The sequence below is a fragment of the Nomascus leucogenys genome, chromosome 23 (assembly GCF_006542625.1).
Source record: "Nomascus leucogenys isolate Asia chromosome 23, Asia_NLE_v1, whole genome shotgun sequence".
Taxonomy (NCBI): domain Eukaryota; kingdom Metazoa; phylum Chordata; class Mammalia; order Primates; family Hylobatidae; genus Nomascus; species Nomascus leucogenys.
In genome coordinates, this window is record NC_044403.1 from 11,638,962 (window position 1) to 11,661,577 (window position 22,616).

The window sequence follows — 22,616 nt, forward strand, 5'->3', positions numbered from 1 at the left end:
CTTCATGATGCTACACCTTCTATGTTTTCCTACCTTTGTGTGTAATTTTCAGCCTCCTTGATGACTTCTCATTTCTTGATCCTTGAGAGCCATGGGTTTGGATCCTCTGCCTAAAGCTCTCTCCCTAGTTGAACTCATCAACTTACATAGATTTATATGCTATCTATGTGTCTGTGACTCCCAAATTTATAACTCTAGTCCAGAACTTTCTTTTGAGCTTTAGGCTCATACCTGTCTACTTCATACCCCATTTTGATAAGCCATAGGCATCTCATACTCGTTCCACATTGAACTGCTGATTTTCTTCACTTTTCTTATTAGCCTTTTCTGTTTTAATGAATGGTACCTTTATCCAGTTCTTCATGCCAAATTTGGTATTCTTTGGCACTATCCTCTTACCAACCTCCGCACATCAAATTTATTACAAAGACCGTTGATTTTTCTTCTAAAATGTATTTCTAATCCATTTATTTTTTCCCTCTTGAATCTTAGACCTTCCGTTTGGGATTGTTTTCCTTTTGCCTCAAGTGTACGCTTTAGTGTTTCTTTTGATGGGTCTGCTGGTGGTGAACTATTTTTTTTTTGTCTGTCTGAAAAATGTGTTTATTTTACTTTTATCTTTAAAAAATATTTTGGGCTGGCAGCTGTTTCTTTACAGCACATTGAACTACTCTTTCACCACTGTCTTCTGGCTTTCATTGCTACTGTTGAGAAATAATCTATTAGTCTAATTACTGTCCCTTTGAATGTAGCCTATGTGGCACGAAGTAGATGCTCAAGTGACTTTTGTATTTTTTTAATGAGTAACATTTTCTTCTGCTTTCCATTTATATTGAACACAGGCAGTTATAAAACCTAAGATTTTAAATGATATTCTCTAGTGATTTTGGTCATTATTTCATTTTTAGAGATTTTGAGATTTTTTATTTTTGTTTATTGAAATATGATTCTTTAAAATATTTAATTTTTGTGGGTAAACAGGTGTATATATTTATAGGGTACATGAGATACTTTGATACAGGCATGCAATGCATAATAATCACATCATGGAAGATGGGGCGTCCATCCCCTCAAGCATTTATCCTTTGTGTTAGAAATAGTCCTGTTACACTCTTTTAGTTATTTTAACTTGTGCAATTAAATTATTATTGGCTGTAGGTACCCTGTCGTGCTATCAAATACTAGGTCGTATTCATTCTTTCTATTTTTTTCTACCCGTTATGAAATAGGATTTTTAGTGCAAGTTTATACAATGACAAAAAGCAGAAAAGATTGTTGATATAACTCAGTAAGTCCATTAGAAACAAGTAAATGTTTTATTCAGCACACTTTTAGCAAGTTTTAAAAATTGGACATTTTTAAAAGTGGTACCAAGAATACCGTTCACTGACTTATTTTCCTTTACAGGTTATGTCGCTTAAAAAAGAAAGCACAGGCAGAAGCAAATGCTACAGCTATCAGTAATCTCTTGCCATTTATGGAATATGAAGTGCATACTCAGCTAATGAATAAACTAAAACTCAAAGGAATGAATGCTTTGTTTGGACTAAGAATTCAGATCACAGTGGGTGAAAATATGTTGATGGGCTTAGCGGTAAGTCTAAATGTTTTTGGTTTTGTTTTATGATTTCCTTAATTATAGTAGATTCTATTTTATGTGATTCAAAGAGCCTTTTCAAAGGCTTATCTAAAGACTTTGACATTAAGACCTTTATGGGATGAGGACGTTTTAAGAAGTGAAAAATCTGGTGATAGGTTTTCACATATTTTAAAGGGACTGTGATCGTAACTTTAATAATTCTATTTCTAAAAATTATCATTTGTTGCTTGCTTAATAAGTTGGCCACAGTTTTTCTGGACTTTATTATTGTTTACATATTGCTAAAACAGGGTTCCTCCATCTCACTACTAGGGCAGGATACCTCTGTTGCAGGGAACTGAATTGTGCATTGTAGGACGCTTAGCAGCATCCATGGCAATTCCCCACTATAAGCTAGTGGCATCCCCCTAGTTGTGACAAACAAGAATGTCTTCAGAAATTGCCAAATGTCCCTTGGTGGGTGGAGCAAAATTACCCCAGGATGTGGATTAATCTTTAGTTTTGATGGAGAAGATAAAGCAAAATGTGAGACCCTATTGGACAGACAATTAAACTTTATCATAAATGTGCACCTGTGGCCAGTGGTAGACTGTGTAATAAAATACAGGTGTTTCTGGCCAGGTGTGTTGGCTCACACCCATAATTCCAACACTTTGGGCGGCTGAGGTGGAAGGATCACTTGATCCCAGAAGTTAGACCAGCCTGGGTGAGACCACTGTCTGTATAAAAAGAAAAAAAACTAAAAATTAACCAGGTGTGCTGGCAGGAAGCTTAAGTGGGAGGATTAATTGAGTCCGGGAGGTTGAGGCTGCAGTGAACCCTGATCACATCGCTGCATTCCAACCGAGGCCACAGAGTGAGACTCTGTCTCAAAAAAAAAAAAAAAAAAAAAAAAAAGTGTGTTTCTTAAGTGCTGATGAAATATGAGACAAGAAAAACCTGTGTCTCAGCTTAATGTTCATTTTGGCTTGTTAGCAAATAAATTCTGACTGGAAAGATGTTAATGAGGAAAGCCAGTGCTGCTTCTATAAGTAGTGTAGGACTCAGAGAACCAGGTGCCTGCAAAAACTGTATTGATCATACGGAATCTGATGAACCACGTTTATGGAAATTCTCTCATTTTCTAGGTACTTTGCTAACCAGCATTTTGTCTATGTTATTGGCAGTTTTCAAATTTGAATTCTGTTGCCATCTTTCTGAGAATGCATAGACATTTAATTTTAAGAAATTTATAGAATTTGACTTTTTTGTCTCTATACATTTGTAGGTCAAATGCACATTTGTTTCCTGTTTCATCTTTCTATAAGAGCAAATATGTAAAGTTTTGTATGTAGAGGATAATTGTATGATGATGATAAACTAATTAGGTATTACAGTTTTCTAACAACAGAAATTTGTAACAATTAGGTAACTTGGTTCATATTAAAATATTTGATACTTAGGCTGGGCATGGTGACTCATGCCTGTAATCCCAGCACTTTGAGAGGCTGAGGTGGGCAGATGACTCAAGCGCAGGAGTCTGAGACCAGTCTGGGCAACAAGGTGAAACCCAGTCTCTACTAAAAATACAAAAATTACCCAGGCGTGGCAGCTTGTGCCTGTAGTCTCAGCAACTTGGGAGGCTGAGGTGGGAGAATCAGCTGAGCCTGGGAGCTTGAGGCTGCAGTGAGCCGTGATCGTGCCACTGCACTCCAGCCTGGCTGACAGAGCGAGAGACCCTGTCTTAAAAAAAAAAAAAAAAAAAAAAAAAAAAAAATTATTTTATACTTAGAGTAACTTGGGGAAAAGTGGTTATTTTAATTCAGTGGTCTAAAAATTTGTATGCTTAGTGAGGACATTACATAAATGTATAATTCGTGCTTGATGCAAGACTGTAATGATTGGTGGGTGCCTGTGCATGTTAATTAAGAGCTGGATTCAAATCGAGGGGTTTAAAAAACATTTTGCTAGCTATAACGAACATTTTTGATGGTTGAGCCCCAGGAAACTAGTTTTTGACACTGATGTAATTCAAGACTTGCCTCAAATACTGCTTTTCTGATTCATACTAATCTTTTCTTTCCTTCTTGATCGCTAGTGCTATTAACTACCACTGTTTGACATTTCGTCTTTGTGCTTTGTTATAGTTTGTGCACTTAAATCCTCAGTTCTCAAGAGTAGCTTCTTTATTAGGTGATCTCTGATGAGTGCCGACTAGGTGTCTGGCACTGTGCTATTCTAGAAGGAATGTGATATTATCTTCACTTTACAGGAGGAGAAAATTTGTGCTGTGATAGACTGAGACTGTAAAGTGATGTGGTTACATGTGTTAGAAATGGATTTCAAATCAGGCCTCTCTGATGCCAGAGTCTGTGTTCTCAGCCATTCAGGGCTGTTGCTTCATTAATGAGTGGAGCTAAAACACATTAGAGGTGGTGGACTAAGGCTTCATATGGCATGGAGAAGGGGGGTTCCCTGGTTGAGTATTAGAGATTGGGTCATGTATACAGTGAGGGACACTAATGAACAAACCAAGAGTAAGCACTCTTGAGGAACAATTTTATCTACCATGCAGACTTTTTCATCAATCCCTTTTTAGGATTTGTGTTCACAAAATTGGCAGTTGATTAATTTAAAAAATAATAATAACACATATCTAGAGTTAAAAGAATTCTTTTCTCTTTCCCATTCCACCCCTTTGATGTTAACACTGATGTTTATACTTCTATTTTTTTTTGCTTTGCTTATATTAGCATATTTACACATAAGTGCACACAAGGATATATATAAATGTTACCTTGTTTTATATTTCCCATAATAGTTTTCCAGTACTAATGAAATGTAGTACTGTTTCAGAGTCATATATTAAATAATAATTTAATTAGATATTTAAAATTAATCTGTATCAAATAAACATTTTTCTCTGCTAATTAGGAAGGTAGGGCAATATAGTGAAATGCGTTTGGGTTTTGGAGTGAGAAACACTCAGTTCAAATCGTTTGTCCACATTTACCGCCTTGGCTTGAGTAAGTTCCCTGTCCTTTCTGAATTTCAGTCTCTTGCCTTGCATAAGTTTCCTCTTTACTTTTGCCACCTTTAAAGATAGAGTGTCTGCTCATTCATGAAAAATTTATTTTTTAGCAACCTTTAATTTTTTTTTTTTTTGCTATTTTTAATTCTAATTTTTTTTAAAAAAATTATGAGGTAGGTCCAGGCCCAGTGGCTCACGCCCATAATCCCAGCACTTTAGGAGGCCAAGGCAGGCGGATCAGTTGAGGTCAGGAGTTGGATACCAGCCTGGCCAACATGGTGAAAACCCATCTCTACTAAAAATGCAAAAATTAGCTGAGTGTGGTGGTGGGCATCTGTAATCCTAGCTACTCAGGAGGCTGAGGCAGAAGAATCGCCTGAACCCAGGAGTTGGAGGTTGCAGTGAACCAAGATCGCGCCACTACACTCCAGCCTGGGCGAAAGAGTGGGACTTTGTCTCAAAAAAAAAAAAAAAAAATTGTGAGGTAGAAACATAAAAAATATAATTGGATATGCAGTGAAAAGTAAATCCCCATTTCAAAACTGTCTCCCACCTACCCAGGGTCCTCCCCAAAAGAAACCAATGCTTGTTACCGGTTGTTTTTGTGTGTCTTTCCAGAGATGTCCTATGTATACCCTGATGCTGATTATATTCTTCCTAATGAGCAAAGACCACATTCTTGGTTTTTTTTTTCCCCTTTTTTCTTTTTTTGAGACAGAGTCTTGCTCTGTTGCCCAGGCTGGAGTGCAGAGGCATGATCCTGACTCCCTGCAACCTCCGCCTCCCGGGTTCAAGTGATTGTCCTGCCTCACCCTCCTGAGTAGCAGGGATTATGGGCACACACCACTACACCTGGCTAATTTTTGTATTTTTAGTAGAGACGGGGTTTCACCTTGTTGGCCAGGCTGGTCTCAAACTCCTGACCTCAAGTGATCTGCCCGCCTCGGCCTCCCAAAGTACTGGGATTACAGGTGTGAGCCACTGCACTCAGCTGTTGACCACATTCTTAAATATGAAAACTTAAGGACTGTTATTCTGTAGATATTTTTTTCTGATTATTTCCCCATTATTTTTTATAAGTCTGCCACAGGTGTATATTTAGCAGCTTTACCAACTCCTGGTGGTATTCAGATTGCTGGGAAGACTCCTAATGATGGCTCATATGAACAACACATCTCTCATATGCAGAAGAAGATAAATGACACAATTGCTAAAAACAAAGAGTTATATGAAATCAATCCTCCAGTAAGTAAAACAAACCTACATTGTGAATGTATCAGTTATTGTTTATTAGTATATTTTTAGGTTATCTTACTGAGGACACAAGATTTTTTTTTCACTGTTTAGCTTTCCTTATTACTCATTCTTTCACCTCCCTTTATGTCTTTGCTCAACTGTCTCCTTTTCGGGTAAGCCTACTCTAACCATCCTATTTAAAAATTATGACTTCATTTTTGCCACTTCCTATCACCTTTCCCTCTTTTATTGTTTTCTATAGTTCTTATCTTTGTGAGTGTGTGTGTTTTGTTGGTCTATTGCCTGTTAGTACTGGTAGAATGAAGCTCCATGAGGGATTTATTTCTATTGCCTAGAAAATTTCCTATTGGTAGTAGTCTCTTAGTATTTGTTGAATGATGAAATAAATGGCTTAAAATGTTCTTTTTTTAGTAAAAAGAGATTCTTATCGGTGGTAAAAATGTGAAAGAATACAGTTTTTCAGTTACGGTTTCTTTTTTTTTACAAATTTGCTCCTAGTCATTCGTTTAATCAGTCTTTTCACTAACTTTGCAGTAAGTATCACAATGCTTCCTCCTCTGTGGGTGACTTGTGGCAATAGTCTGAATTGAAAGAAAAGTGGGTTGGAGTTAGAATGAAACTATTTTTTATGAGTCTCTGATAATGAAATACTTTCACAAAAGGAAAGTATAACATTATTGTTGTTTTTATTATTTTAAACGTCTTATCTAATTTTGGCTGGTCTTCTGGAACAGTGTGTCTGGATTGTTGCATCACATGTATAGCTTTCATCATATTACTCTAGCATAGTTGTTAGTTTGGGAGGAATTTTAAGGATATGACCTAGAGCTGCACTGTTCATTATTCACTGTGGTAGCCACTGGCCACATGTGACTTTTGAGCACCTGTGACTAGTCTGAATTGAAATGTGTAGTAAGTATAAAATATACACTGGATTTTAAAGATTTAGTGTGAAAAAATAGTGTAAAATATGAATATTTTTGTATTGATTATGTGTCAAAAATTTAATATTTTGGATATACTGAATGAAATAAAATGTTTTATTAAAATGGATTTTATCTGTTTCTTTTTATTTTATTATGTATGTGGCTTGCTTTATATTTCTATTGAACAATACTGACTTAGGGCTTCTTTAAAATGAATACAAATGTTGATGTGTTAACATATTCATATTTGAAAAATAGACTTTGTAAAAGTTCTCTGTTTACCACTTTACTGACTGCTTATTTTTATAGTACATTATTTTTATTTGATAGTTATATTTTGATATTTGAACATCTGTTTATAGTATGCCACTTGGGAAAAATGATTTGTAAAGCTTTGTGTTATGGTTTCATATATTCTTCATTTATTATTTCTAATGATATGAACTGAACTTTTTTACTTACTTAATAGTGTTTCTCACCTCTGTAAATCCATCCTGACCTCCCACAGGAAGAATGGACTCTTCCTCCATTGTGTACTTGTTGTACCTGTATGTACTTGTGTAGAAACTGTTACATATTATTATACTTAGTTTTTATATATCTGTCTTCCTTTACTATAATGTAAGCCCTTTGGAGACAGGGATGTATTTAAATAAGACTATGAATTAAGTTACTTCATTCAGTACTTATTGAGCTGCTACTATGTGTCATACAGTTTACATTTGGAAGGAGGGAGTAAATCTATTATGATTTAAAAAATTTTAGCATATATGAATTTCATGTGTTGAGGATGACTGTATTTTCACAACAGTACTTATCAGTTTATGAATCTTCTAATATGTCTTTCCTTATTGTAGATACTGACTACATGATAGTCTTTTAGCATAATCTCTCAGCATTTGTTTGACAGAGTCAGTGTACAAGGTTGATTACCAGGCCACTATACACATTATAGTGTTGTGTTATGTCCACCCTGAATATGTAGATCAGAGTGTTCCTTCTCTTAGGATGATAGCCCTCACTGAAATAAATGCTGCTGTTTGAATTTTTTCTCAATACATTAAAAAATGTTTCTAATACAAAGGTGTAGTACCACTTAAGCTTTATGGAGATAATCAAAGGTATCAAAATAAGATGCACATCTCTTAGAATAACAGTGATGAAATTTCAGTATGAGTTTAGAACGTATTAAATACCAGACAGTTACATTTGTTAAGTCTGTGGCATTGTGAACAAAGGCGTAACAGAATTTAAAACTGTTGTAAAATTATAAAAAGTAGTGTGGTATCTAGTGGGAATAACGTTGCATGCACTGTGTGTCAAAAGAATGTCCTAGACTGGCTCTACACTTGCTAGTTTTCCAAATTTAGGCAGACTACTAATTTACTTCTGAAATACAGCTCTTTTCCATTTTGTAGTTATTATAATGTTAACTTTATAGAGGGCAGATTAACAAATAAGATAAATGGATGTGAAAGTGCTCCGTAGATCATTACATTATGAAATTGTGCAGTGGTAGTCTTTTATCTAAGGTGTATACTACCAGTGAACATTTAAAACTATATATTTTGAAAAATTTTATGTACAATTTCCTTGTTTATTAAAAAGACAATTCTGTTGCATCAGCAATAGGCTATGGCTTTTGCTTTTGTGTTCACATATTCACAATCTTCCAGCATTCCTTGTGGCCAACAGACACTTAGAACCCCTAGTGATCTTTGGCTGTGTAACAGCAAAAAGCTCACTAAGCCATACAGTATTGCACCATACACTGACCTTAAACAGATCATTATTGTAAGTACCAATGTTTATTTAGCTTAATAAATTGAATAGCAAATACGTGCATAGTATATGTATATATGTATTCATACTCATACATTGATCATATTTCACGTTTTGCTATGTGGAGCTTTGAAAAATTACCAGTGGATAAGAAAAGATATAAAAGATTAGAATTCTTTCTAGGAACATAAGTCTTTAAATTTTTAAGGCCTATGAGGACTTTCATAATGAATAGAAAATATGCATACACAGCAGTACTGGATTTCAGAGCTGTAAGGACTGCCAGTTCCATACACATTGTAGTGTCCTGTGTGTACACTAGATGTCAGTTTTATCTTGTTATGTCTGTGACAGTTGTGTATATTTTTCTGATTCGTGTATCATTAAGGCTGCCATATCTGCTATAAAAGTTTAGTTTTAAAGTTTATACTTAAGTACAGACTTCACTGAGTATATTTTACAGGCTTTTTCTCCACAGGTAGGTGTCTACTAATATAAAGATGTAAAATTTAAACTGGAAAAGATAATCTCATATGATATAAAACAATTATATTTCTTTTAGGAGATATCTGAAGAGATTATAGGATCACCCATCCCAGAACCTAGGCAACGCTCAAGACTTCTAAGATCTCAATCAGAAAGCTCGGATGAAGTTACAGAATTAGACCTTTCACATGGGAAAAAAGATGCTTTTGTTTTGGAGGTAATGTGGCATTGGACTAATTTCTTAAAGGTTTTGGAAGCTAAGATACACATTTTTTCAGATACTAAATTAATATGATACTTTTATATCATTACAACTGTTATAAATATTTAAAAAATTATTATATAAATTACAACAAACTTGAAAATAACAGAACTTGGTAACATATGTTTGTTCAGTACCAGGTGACTGATACAATAATGCATATGGTTCTGAAAAAGTTCATGTATGGGTTGAAATAATGATAAAATAGTATTAAACCTTTGAAGTTATTTTTGTAAACTTGAATGAATTTAAATAAGAAATTAAAGTGCCATTCTTTAACTTACTATAATTATTGCCTTTTTTGTATATTACTGTAGTTATAACATTTTTTAATATAATCACTGTGAATTCTGAGTGTAGTATTTTCTTACAGAATTCAAAAGGTATAATTGGTCCATCTTTATAAAAAGATACTAAGAACACTTTAGTAACTTTCCCAGAGAGTAAATGTCACATGAAAAGTTTATGGAGACTCCTTCCTCACAGATCTGCTTCCTCTGCACTCCCCTGTAGAATGGTTAGCTCCCAAAGAGATAGATTTTTCCTTTTCATATTGAAGGAAAGGAAAATAAATGGGTAAGATGTAAGTTGAGAGAGAAAAAAATCAGATGCTTTGATCTTGGTGTAGCAGGAAGCTGGTGGTAGAGCTGTGTTGGGATGGGATTGGAGGTTTAAAGAGTCAGGAACAGTGCCAGTGGCTGTAACAAGGATCTATGAGAGACGCACAGGCGTAACCTAGGTGAGAGTGTCAATTTGTAGAAAACTCAACTTACATGGTTATTTGTCCCCCGCTTTTTCCCCACATTTCTCTAAAGTCTGAGAATGGAAAATATGTCATGGAAAATATGTCAGGTCAAGGAGGTTAAAAGTTCCAGGGTACTATTTACAGCAATGCTACTACTCAAAGTGTGATGTGACTACTTGTGGCGTCAGCTGTACCTGGCAGCTTGTAAGAAATGCAAATTCTTGGGCCTCTACCTGAGACCTAGTAGATGAGAATTTCAAGGTGGAGCCCAGGAATCAGTTCAACAAACTTTCCAGGTGATGCCAAACATTACCTGAAGTTTAATCTCGGGCATTATTGATATGTCTGATCTTGGGATCCTGGCTAAGTAGAGAGGCACATGAGAACAAAGTGCTTCAAACATGGGCAGAAGACAGAGGGCAAGTGGAAGATCCAGTAGGAGAGGACAAAGAGACAGAACTGTAGTTGGAGAATGCTCGAGATCCTGGGTGTGGAACGTTTTGGGGAATAATGGGTTGAGGTATGGCTGTGACTGTGGGTAGCCACGTGAAGTGGAAGTGAAAGTGGTTCTTGAAGTCCTCAGGGTGATGTGGGAAGAAACTTAGCGAGTCTGCAGGTTAGGACTTAGAAACTGAGGTGCAGATGAATGTCAGCGCCTGTCCAGCTGGATAGTTTCCCTATTTATTATTCACAGTGGAATACGGTGATGTAAGAAAAATAGAATTTGGACCTATTTATTTTATGAGAAAAATAGAGTTTAGATCTACTATTAGATATGTCTAAGTTTATCTCTACCTCATTCCATTGTAAAGCAGTTCTGCATTTAGTGAAAGGATCTGATTACACTTTATTAATTTAAACAAATTGGAATAATGATTGCTTATGATGTCTTTGTAAGTCTTTAGAAACATTCTCATAAAGGCTTGAGAAAGAGCTAGTTTTCTTTTTTAACTTAGTGTACTTTGTATGTAAAATATTTCACTTGGAAGTATTTGTGGTTATTACTGTGGAGGAATTTACTGATATTAGAATTTTTTTCTTGTTACATATTTTTACTTAGGGAAAAATGACTCTGCCTTTTCTTGACTCTATTAATAGTTCTTTTAAAATGTGAAATAATTATGCATTTACTACTTATATAATAGTTTTAATCTCTATTTTAAGATTGATGACACAGATGCCATGGAAGATGTCCATTCTCTACTTACTGATGTTCCTCCTCCTTCAGGTGAACAAAAAAATTACCCTTGAGATGAAACTAGTTTTACATATAAATGTTTTCGCTCATAATTGTTACAGTCCTAATTTTACTTTTTTTTTGTCATATTTTATTTTATTTTATTATTATTTTTTATTTTTATTTTTTTTTTGAGACGGAGTCTTGCTCTGTCCCCCCGGCTGGAGTGCAATGGCGCGATCTCGGCTCACTGCAAGCTCCGCCTCCCGGGTTCACGCCATTCTCCTGCCTCAGCCTCCCGAGTAGCTGGGACTACAGGCGCCCGCCACCACGCCCGGCTAATTTTTTGTGTTTTTAGTAGAGACGGGGTTTCACCGTGTTAGCCAGGATGGTCTCGATCTCCTGACCTCATGATCCGCCCGCCTCGGCCTCCCAAAGTGCTGGGATTACAGGCTTGAGCCACCGCGCCCGGCCCTAATTTTACTTTAAAAGAAGGACTTATCACAGTGTCACAGCTTGTCATGTACTTTGCTACTCCAAGGTAGAAAACATACTGTAAAATTACTTATCTTAGAACTTAGGTGAAAGTGATTTTTAGTCCTTTTATATCTATACATGGAAAAAAAAACCTATGATAATTTATTAGGATGGTTTAAAGTCTCCTGCAGGTATAGTTTTAGAAGAAAAAAAAGAAGGGTTTTATGGTTAGAACTTCATATAATAATTGAAAAATGTCATTTAACGTAAAAATCAATGAAATATTATCATATATTTTGATTACAATTTATTTTGACAGGATTTTATAGTTGTAATACAGAAATTATGCCCGGTATAAATAATTGGACATCTGAAATACAGGTAAACCTTTTTTTCTTAATTTTAAGCACATAACACATAAGTTATTTTAGTAAGTTCCATCTAAATATTTGTTTTGTCCTTTTTTTTACCTTCTTATTGCCATTAAAATACCATCCTTATTCTACTACATTACTTAGTATTGCTCATTATTTGGCAATTTATCAACTGTTAAAATATTTAGTTAATAATAAAATGACATGTCACCCCACATTTAGATGTTCACTTCAGTAAGAGTAATCAGATTAAGCAGCCTCAACCTGACTAATCAAGCTCTCAATAAGAACTTTAATGATCTCTGTGAAAATTTGCTCAAGGTAGGAACCTTCTGACTAAATTTTATTTCATGCGTCTATGATAATGAAATTTTAAGTGTCTATATTGCTGTATTATCTGTAATACCTTACACAGTTGTGGGCTGAATCATTCTTACCTACTTACCTTACCTCTATCAGTGGGTGAGATACTAAAGTTGTCCTCTCCCCCTTACTATATCATACTATAAAAGAAATAGTTTAAGTTAGTTAATAGCTTTAACTTCCATAAACATCTAGTGTATATGTGTACATTTAAAAAAACTTACTATATTATTTTTTGTGACTTATTGACAAATGATTAAATCTTACTGTCTACTTAAATATTAAAAAGTATATCATTAGTATAAAAATACACAAAACAAAAGTGGACCAATTTTGTTTTATTTTTAACTCTCCATTTGCTATAATATAATGTACATTAAAAGAATCAGCTTTTAAAAATTTTTCAATAAAAAAATGACATTACTAATATTTTCTATTGTGTAGAGCCTGTACTTTAAACTACGATCTATGATCCCCTGCTGCCTTTGCCATGTAAATTTTACAGTATCTCTGCCTGAAGATGAATTAATTCAGGTAATTAAGATTTAGTCCATTATTATATAATAGTCTTTATCTGATCTGTTTTATTATTTTCATTATTATCTGTTTCATTATCATAATTTTGCCATAATTAAATAACTTAAATATATACTAGTTTACCTCACAATATTAAAAAATATATGTTAGTATGCATTAGGCCATATGTGTTTCTTTTTCTGAACTTTAGTTATCTGAAGGGTAAGTACACGTATGCTTCAGCACGTATACAGTAGGATCTGTACCCATCATGTGGGATTTCACCAGTTCCCATTTTTCAGATAAGGTTCTTGAGCTCTTTCTGGAGTATCTAGATTAGGTATAACTGTTTGGCATAGTTGTAGTTTGTGTATGTGAATTTATATATAATTCTGGTTGAGGATTTTAACCAGAAAAGGTATTTGGTATAGGTTGTTCCGTGGTACTGAAAAAAAGTATGGAAGAAACTTAGTTTGGGCAGTGATTATTTTGCTAAGCATTACTGTTTTTATAATTCCAGGTTACAGTCACAGCAGTCGCAATAACTTTTGACAAAAATCAGGCTTTACAAAGCACAAAAACCCCTGTTGAAAAGTCATTGCAAAGAGGTAAATCTTTACCGGATAGGAAGTCCAGTTTGTGTTTGTCTGTGTTACGGTTCAGTGATAAAATATAGAGGACAGGTGGATTCAATAAATTACTTGTTTCTTGAAGAATATTTGCTGCTTTTTCTGTTCATCTTTATGAAGATAACTGTGTGGATAAGCATATGGCTGACTTGATATTTTTCACACGACTGGGTGGTATTTGACTGATATTTACATAGAGAATGCTGCTGGTTTTTTAGACTTAAATTATAGCGTATTAATTCTGCAGTAATATAAGGGTTTCTATACTAAGATCTCTGGCAAGGTCTTCAAGGCATCTGAGGACCTACTGATGTAGTAAGCACAATTGTGTGCCTGTGTATTATTTTCAGGACAAGTTCCGTAGTGTTCAACAGATTCACAAAGGTGGCCTTATTAATCCAGTAAAATTTAGGAAGTAGTATTCTTAATATATTCTGAAGAAATCCAAATTATTGGAAACTGTTCTGAAAAACACACAATGGTGGATACTATACTTTCTTGTATAGTTTGAATGATTTACTGGCTAAATGAAATATTCCTGATTAGTCCTAAACTTTTAAAAGTTGATTACATTCTACATATATAGCATTGATAAGATTTGAGCAGTGAGTTAACGTCAGGTAGATGTATTAAATGATTATGTGTTCAGATATTTATCAAAGAAGACATGTAACCGGTTTAAGTATTCATAAAGCTAGTAATGGACAAATTGTAGGATATTAATTATTATCTAGCATTTATTATTTGCAAAGCACTGTGCTAAGTGAGTTACAGATATTAATCTCTTAAAGCGTCACAACAGTCATACCAGGGAAGATAGCACCAGTCTCCGCATCATGCAGATGAAGGGTTTCCACGGGAGAAATCAAGGAGAAAATGACCAGAATAAATTGGGGCGGGGAGATGGAGCTGAGAATATGTATATGTATGTTGTCACAGATTCTTAATTTTAAAAAATTAATAATAGATCATTACTAAATAACTGATATTTTTCTTGCCTTTCTAGCCTCTACAGATAATGAAGAACTTTTACAATTTCCACTGGAACTATGTTCAGATTCACTTCCTTCTCATCCTTTTCCACCAGCTAAAGGTTGGTTAAGTGAGGGAAAAAGCAAACACAAATCCTGGTTTCTAGATCCTTTCACTGCTTCTTCATTATAGGCAATCTTACTACCCTTGAGGTGAAAATTTATCCTTCATTCCCTCATTACATGTTTCTTCATATTCATAAAGGGGAGAAATTAATGTTCCTTTTATTTTAATTTCTCAAGTAATTTCATTGTAAGTTATTAAGGTAATTTTTCCTATGATATTCCATTCTCATACCTTAATGTATTAAAGCTTTATTTTCAAAGGTTTGGATTTCCCACTGTAACTATTCACACATAGAATACTTGATATTTTATATTATATTTGGTAAGATTTTCCAGCAACAATTAAACCGTCACAAAAAGTTTTGGATTTTCACAGACAACAGAATGCTTTTTTTTTTCAGAAGATATGTGAAGAGGTTTTGAGTGGGAGTAGTACAAGTGAGAAAGGGATGAGCTTCCTGTCTTTGCTGTGGCGATAATTGAAGAACATAGTTATGTACTTACATAAGACACTGCAGTGTTTTTTTCCAGTGCAAATTGATAGCTCCTTAATTTAATAGCAATAAATCTATTTTGATCTGCATAATCTTTGGAGAAAAGTGGGAGGTATTGTTTTCCATTTCTCATCTGATTTTAGTGTAATTTTTGTTACAAAAAAATTTAAAATTACTATACCTTATTTTGTAGCATTATGTATTAGACAAATGTAGTATGTGTTTTTCACTAAATTTATTTTGAGAAATGATAACAGTTATTTGAAATCAGCTATTTAACTTTTATGTCTTATAATACAATGGATATTATTTGATGATTCGTACTTGTTATTTGATACCAAATTATTTATAATACAGAATAGTTTTATATTCACTTTGCATATATGTCAATAGAATCTTTACTAAATCAGTACAAAGTCTGTTTATATAGATAAATAGATCTTGTCTCATATTTCGAAGACGAAAAATAAGCTGCTTCTAGATTCTGAACTTTGTAACGTGGTAACTGTGGTCCTTTTTCCTTTTTGTCATCACCTAAAATTCAGATTTAGAACTCCATAGAGATTTGTAGCATATCTCAATGTCCTTGAAAGAATAGAGAGGAAAAATCAAATTCAAAGGTAATGTGAGTTCAGATTTATGTATTAAATACAGCTTCCAGGCAGAAAGCAGAACTGTCAAGAGTCTTCTTTGGGCCGGGCCTGTTGGCTCATACCTGTAATCCCAGCACTTTGAGAGGCTGAGATGAGAAGATTGCTTGAATCCAGGAGCTTAAGACCAGCCTGGGCAACACAGTGAGACCCCAACTCTACAAAAAATAAATAATTAGCTGCATGTGGTGGTGTGCACCTGTGATCCTAGCTACGTGGGAGGCTGAGGTGGGAGGATTGCTTGATCCCAGGAGGTTAAGGCTACAGTGAGCTGTGATTGTGCCACTGCACTCCAGCCTGGGCGATAGGGGGAGACCGTCTCTCAAAAAGAAGAAAAGTCTTTCTTGAACTCACTATACGGCAAGTTTTTTTTTTTCTTTAACATCTACTTTTTACAGAAATTTGTGTTTATTCAGGGTTAGTTCCAAATCACTTCTAGGTATAATTTCATTTAGCCTTATCCTGCAATAGGGGCCGAAAAAAAAAAAAAAGCCCTAAAACCTAATCGACAAAGGTTTGATTGATTGTTATTCTGTGGGAAAAGGTATTTGTGGACTTGGGGTCCCTATTAGCTCTGTTTTACTATGTTGTTAATACCTACTGAATTCTGCAGAAGATTAGATTTAAGCTGTCTAAGTTTGCCTTGTCTATAAGGACAACTTTCCACCTCTGCAGTAGCTTTCAGAATGTTTTCAAAGGAATTATAACTGGTGCTTATGTGATCGTTAGTATATGGTATGCAAAACGATACTTTGTGGACTAAAAAACAAGAAAATAAGAATTTGAGTAGAGTAAGTCCTATTTGAACAGTACCTAAAATATTTGCAACTCATTTTAGGGAGAATTGAGAGGGACCATGAGGTAGGTTGGAAAAGCAACCAACCTGTGTTTTCTCAGTTCTGCTGTGGATTAGGCATGAGAACTTGGACCAATTGCTTAACGTCCTTGAGCCTCAGTTCGTCATGTGTAAAATGTGAAAAGATTAAGATTCTCTCTAACCTTTAAAATTCCTTGGGTTTCTGTAGTTTATGGTTCTTCAATTATTAACATATTCCCATTTTCAAAAAGTAAACCAAAAGCTAAATTAGTCCCCAAGGTCACACTGAGCTTCTGTATTTAATTTAAGTGTGTTCAGCTGGGCGTGGTGACTCATATCTGTAATCCCAGCACTTTGGGAGGCTGAAGCAGGCAGATTGCTTGAGCCTAGGAGTCTCTTCTCTACAAAAAATACAAAAAATTAGTCATGCGTGGTGGTGTGCCTGTGGTCCCAGCTACCCAGGAAGCTGGGTGGTAGAATCACCTGAGCCCAGGGAGGTTGAGGCTACAGTAAGCTGTGATCGTGCCACTGCACTCCAGCCTGGGCGACAGAGTGACGCTGTCTCAAAAAAATAAAACAAAATAAAAAATGATTTCAAATAACTTTTAATCAATTAAACCAATAATTTTAATTTTAAATTCTGCTCCTCTGAACCGTAGAGGTTTGTCAGAGGTACCTCATGGCCTTCCAGGAGGCAGAGTGAAAGGGAGCAGAGAAGGATGGGATTGAGGGTAGGTCTCTGGATCCCCTACTTTTCTGAAACAGCAGCTTTGATTCCGTGTGTTTTTATATATCCATCTTCTGTATATGATTTCACTTGAAGAAAGGGTCTCAAAAAGTTTGAAAACCATTGATGGATTATGCCACCCTTTATTGTCATCATCATCATCAGACTGTCACATCTAATACTGATATATGTAAAACTTTTTATACTAAGTGCTTAACTGTAAAACCTATGTGCTTTTCCTTGAATATTGCATTGTAAAATCATCAGTAAACACTTAAAAGTGTATCTGTACCTTTCTGTCAATATTTCTGTAGTTTTGTAAATTGTGGTTTATGTTGCATGCTTATTTATTGTCTTGTGCTTCCTCAAGTCTTTTCAGGAAGACATAGGCTAAATACAGTTTTTAAAGCTATCTCAAAATGTTTTGGAAAATTTGAGGGTAAGATAGGTTTTGAAAAGTTCTGAAAAATATAATAGAGTCTTAAAAATGGAGTAATAGAGTGTTGTAACATGACAGAAGACAATGTCTGGAAAAATTCAAGAATAGCAATTTAGCAGAAATAGGAAGAGAGGAAGGTAAGAGTGTTAGGGATAAATGCTCAAAAGATTTCTCTGCTTTTTAAAATATGCAACCATAAGAGGCTTAGAATCTAGTCAGTTACTAATACCGATAAATAAAAGTATAGTTTTTTAATCGTTTTGTTAAGTTAAATAAGCCGATAGCTTTTTTTTTTTTACTTTCAGGAACTTTGAATTCCAGTTTATATTTTATGTTTTTAATCACAAATAGGATGATTGTTAAAATTTTTTATTTCCTTTTATATTGACTAGGGGATTAGTTTCAAGAGCTAAGCATAGTATGTTTATTAATATTTCCATCTTTTTACTTGTAGATAAACCTTTCATTGTCTTTTTGTGTTATTGAAAATGGGTGAATGTCATGTAAAGAAATGTTGCTTCAATAACATGTATCTTAATTCACTGTGTAGAGTAAGCCTGGGCCTGAATTGTCCATCCATGTTCAATTTTTTCTTTCCATCGTTTATTATATTTGGTTTTGTTTTTAAAGGTAACCAAGTAGTTTGATGTATGTCTCAAATTTATGGTTGATTTGGCGTTACCTTGCTGGTTGTCTTGATTTTTCTGATTTGATATATTAACTGGTGCTGAGCCTAAATAATTTATTAAAGGATAGATGATATGGTATCCACATAAATTATTTATGTTTATACAAGAGTGTGTTATGAGAAAAATGATAGCTGTAGCAAATTTTTAATACAATTTTCATGGTTTTTTCTCATCATTGATATCCAAACCCGAGTTTTTCTCTGAAATGATTTTCAAGAGACTTTAAAAATAATGTGTGTATATATATAGATATGTAGAAAAAAAGAATGAGCAAAATGGGGGGAGTCTGGGTTGAGGTCTGGAAGAAGAGTAAAATCAGCGAGATTTTTCTCATAGATTTCAGTTTATCTCAAGAATTTTATACATGTAATTTTTATAAAAGGTTAGCATATTACTTTAGAGAAATATCTAAAGGCTTACATCTTGAGCTATTAGTTGCTGTATTGTAGGGCTTAAGAACTTATATTAGACAAGTGTGTATAAATCATATACTACTTTAAATATATTTCAAGTTCTTAAAAAATATTACCTAAGGTAGGATAATAGTTTTCATTAAAAGACTGATCGTTTAAAAATTAAAAAGGTTTAATTAAGTCAATTTTAGTTTTAAATACCGTTGAGTGAAACTGTATAGAAGACTCTTTTTTTTTTAATACCCACCTTGTTTCCTGCTTTCCTTTTGCCTTTACTAGAGTACTTTCCTCGTGTTCAGTGGCATAAGCTGTAGGCTGGCAGGAATACTCTATTCATTACATTAGCTGCTGACTGCTGTGGCAAGCATAGGTTAAAATCTGGATTTCAATATAAAAACAAGTTGGCTTATACCCACAATACATTGTACTTCAGAATTAGGTGTCTACGTCAGAAGTTTTTTATTGTAGGCTAGAAGAGTTACTTTTTCTTTGTTAAACCAAATTAGATTTTTTTTCTTTTTAGAGACAGTCTCACTCACAGATTTGATTTTAAAATAGTTTAACTGTTTGAATTTAATGTCTTGCTAGCATCATTTTAAAATAGCAATTAGAAGTGTACATTTGTAAAAAATACAGAAGTTATCTTTTACTTTTCCTGCCAACTAACGGTTTGAATTCTTATGACTATATATAATTCCTTATACTAATTAAAAGCATTTTTATATATTAATAGTCCATTGCATGTCTCTTATTACTATTTTTTAAAAAATATATTTTGTCACTGTGACCAAGTGGCAGCAACAATAAAAAACAGCTAAAATTCTTGATGTTATTGGATGGCCAAGTAATCAATGGCAAGTTTTAAAAGGAAAGAGATGCTCAGGGGAAGAGAATACAAAAAACAGAAACTAACTAGAGGAAAATGTGTGAAAAACTCATCCCAGAAATGGGAAGGAAGGAAGGACGGAAGGCAAGAGAATTGATGGAGAAGTAGGAATAAAGAATCTTTATCTCTGTAGCTTCTTCAAGGCAGCTTGGGGACAGTGAAATCCACAGTTAGAGGAAGAGGGAGTAAAAAGCAAAGGAAAATTGCATTGAGTTACTGACAGAAAATGGATTATTTGGAAAAGAAGCTATAAAAGATAGGAGTGAGAGGGAGATTGCATTCTTGGAAATGGAAGCAGGAAAATGTAAGAAGGGGATTGAAGAAGAAAGACAAGTGGTTCAGGATGTTGTACACCTTTAATTAGAAACTTAAATGACCCAAAATAGGGAAGTTAATTGTCTTTGTTATCTAATATATGTACTACCTCGGTATCACAGTTGAATTTTTCCCTTGTAAACTGTGCAAATTAAAGCTAGTTCTGTCTTTCTGTGTGCCTTAGTAATTTACAACTGTAATATGGCAGTTTCCTTATCAATTCATCAATATTTGAGTATTGTTATAGATCAGGTTTATACTGAATATTAGATATATCATTTGTCTACCCCAGTCATGAAGTTAGATTTTATACTTATAAAGCATAACTAATCAATGCATTATCAATTGTTGGAAATTTCTAAAGAAACATAAAACCCAGTTTTGATCATAATAAAACTGAGAATGTTTAAAAGGAAAATAAAACATAAATTATAATGACTCCCAACTGCATATATTTTAATCTGTCAGAGAATCATTTCCAAATTTGTAGGAAGTTTTTTAGTTTTAGTAATTTTTAAAAGATATTCAGATAAGATTTTCTCAAATATGTTTTAATTATTTAGAGCAAAGATGATCTGCAAATTCTAATGATATAAAGTGAATAGATAGTCAAAAGAGGTACTGATCAGTGTAGAAATTTATTCCTGTATTTATCTTTGTTTGTTTGGTACTACTGTGACAAAACACTTGAGACCATGTAATTTATAAAGAACAGGCATTTATTGACTCAGTTCTGGGGGTTGGAAGTCCCATATCAAGGAATCAGCACCTGGCAGGGGCCTTCTTGCTGTGTTATCACAGGGCAGAAGGGCAAGAAGAGAGCAAGAGGAGATCAAATCTCCCTTTTTATAATGGCACCAATCCCACCCATGAGGGTGGAGATCTGGCCTAATCAGGCCTTAAATGTCCTACCTTTTTTTTTTTTTTTGAGACAAGAGTCTCCCTCTGTCTCCAAGGCTGGAGTGCAGAGGCACGATCTTGGATCACCGCAACCTTCGCCTCCCAGGTTCAAGTGACTCTCCAGCCTCAGCCTCCCAAGTAGCTGGGATTACAGGCGCCTGCCACCATGCCTGGCTAATTTTTTTTTGTATTTTTAGTAGAGACGGGGTTTCACCATATTGGCCAGGCTGGTCTCGAACTCCTGACCTCAAGTGATCCGCCTGCCTTGGCCTCCCAAAGTGCTGGGATTACAGGCGTGAGTCACCGCGCCTGGCCTTTTTTTTTTTTTTTTTTTTTAAATCTGAGACAGGGTCTTACTCTGTCCCCCAGGCTGGAGTGCAGTGCTGCGATCTTTGCTCACTGCAGCCTTTACCTCCTGGGTTCAAGCGATCCTCCCACCTCAGCCTCCTGAGTAGCTGGGACCACTAACACCCCCTTGCCTGGCTAATGTTTATCTTTTTTTGTAGTGATGGGGTTTCAACATGTTGCCCAAGCTGGTCTCGAGCTCCTGAGCTCAACTGACCCGCCCACTTAGGTTTCCCAAAGTGCTGGGATTACAGGTGTGAACCACTGCCCCTGGCCAGAATGTCCTACTTCTTAGTACTGTTACAATGGCAGTTAAATTTCAATGAGTTTTGGAGGGGCCTACATTCAAATAATCGCTGCAGCTAACAAATACCTTTGCCATTGGTTACGACAAGTTATTCAGAAGAATGGAAAAGTCTCAGACTTGAGACGTACTGGAGAATGTCTGTTTGAGGGAGGAAGAATCGTTTTTGTCATTAATATGCTCATTTCCACTAAGCTGCTTTTAACCTGGGTTAGTTTCCCTCCCACACCACTAGACAAGGGGCTTGTTAAATATTGCTAGAGTGTGCTAGGAGAATAATAAAACCATAGCCCTGTTTTGCTTTGCTAAGTTTCTAGGGTCATTTATTTGGGGCTTGCAGGGTTATCACTTAATGGTGACTTAAAAAAAAGCAAAATAATCTTCTTCTTGCGTTAAATGGGAAACCAAATTATAATAGAAGCAGACTGTTGTGTGGCTTGAGACTCTGATTGCAGCTAGAAGGGGGATCTTTACGTGAAAAGCATTTGTTTCAGACTCTTCCATGTAGATCTACAAATGGCACGCAACTGAGCACAACTCAACAAAGCCTGAAAGACTTTTAAGGAGATTTCTACCCTTGAATAATGAAGTATGTTGTTTTTAATTTAGTATTAGCCTAGAGATTGCATGTTGTTTTATTTCTTTTAAACCAGAACTCCCAGTTGGTCAGAGAGCCAGACTGCATGTATCTGCAGTACCGTCTCTTTTGAAAAGCCTATCACCTGGGAAGCCAAACTGATCAGGAGGAGCAGAGGGCCTGGGAGTCTGAGGTCATCAGACATTTGAGGTATTCAAACCAGTCCAAGGTGCTGATGTCTATCTGCTGCTGGGACCAGCTGGCCTTGGGCCTCTTGGGCCTTTTTTTCTGGGAGAAAAATTAAGATAGCAAGTATGTTAAAAGATGAACCTGCTCTCCCTAAGTGAAATCAAAAATCT

General features: G+C 35.0%; 1 protein-coding gene across 14 annotated transcripts in view; it reads left to right on the forward strand.

Annotated features, from left to right (window-relative positions):
• The window catches only part of C2CD5 (C2 calcium dependent domain containing 5), a 96,348-nt gene that overhangs the window by 60,473 nt on the left and 13,259 nt on the right, over positions 1–22,616 (forward strand). For all 14 annotated transcript variants that reach the window (XM_030804831.1, XM_030804836.1, XM_030804835.1 and 11 more), the window contains 9 exons: positions 1,408–1,594; positions 5,691–5,855; positions 9,138–9,278; positions 11,233–11,296; positions 12,042–12,103; positions 12,319–12,417; positions 12,904–12,993; positions 13,496–13,583; positions 14,611–14,697. In XM_030804831.1, coding sequence (XP_030660691.1) covers positions 1,408–1,594; positions 5,691–5,855; positions 9,138–9,278; positions 11,233–11,296; positions 12,042–12,103; positions 12,319–12,417; positions 12,904–12,993; positions 13,496–13,583; positions 14,611–14,697 — 983 coding nt within the window. The remainder of the gene's footprint in view (positions 1–1,407; positions 1,595–5,690; positions 5,856–9,137; positions 9,279–11,232; positions 11,297–12,041; positions 12,104–12,318; positions 12,418–12,903; positions 12,994–13,495; positions 13,584–14,610; positions 14,698–22,616) is intronic.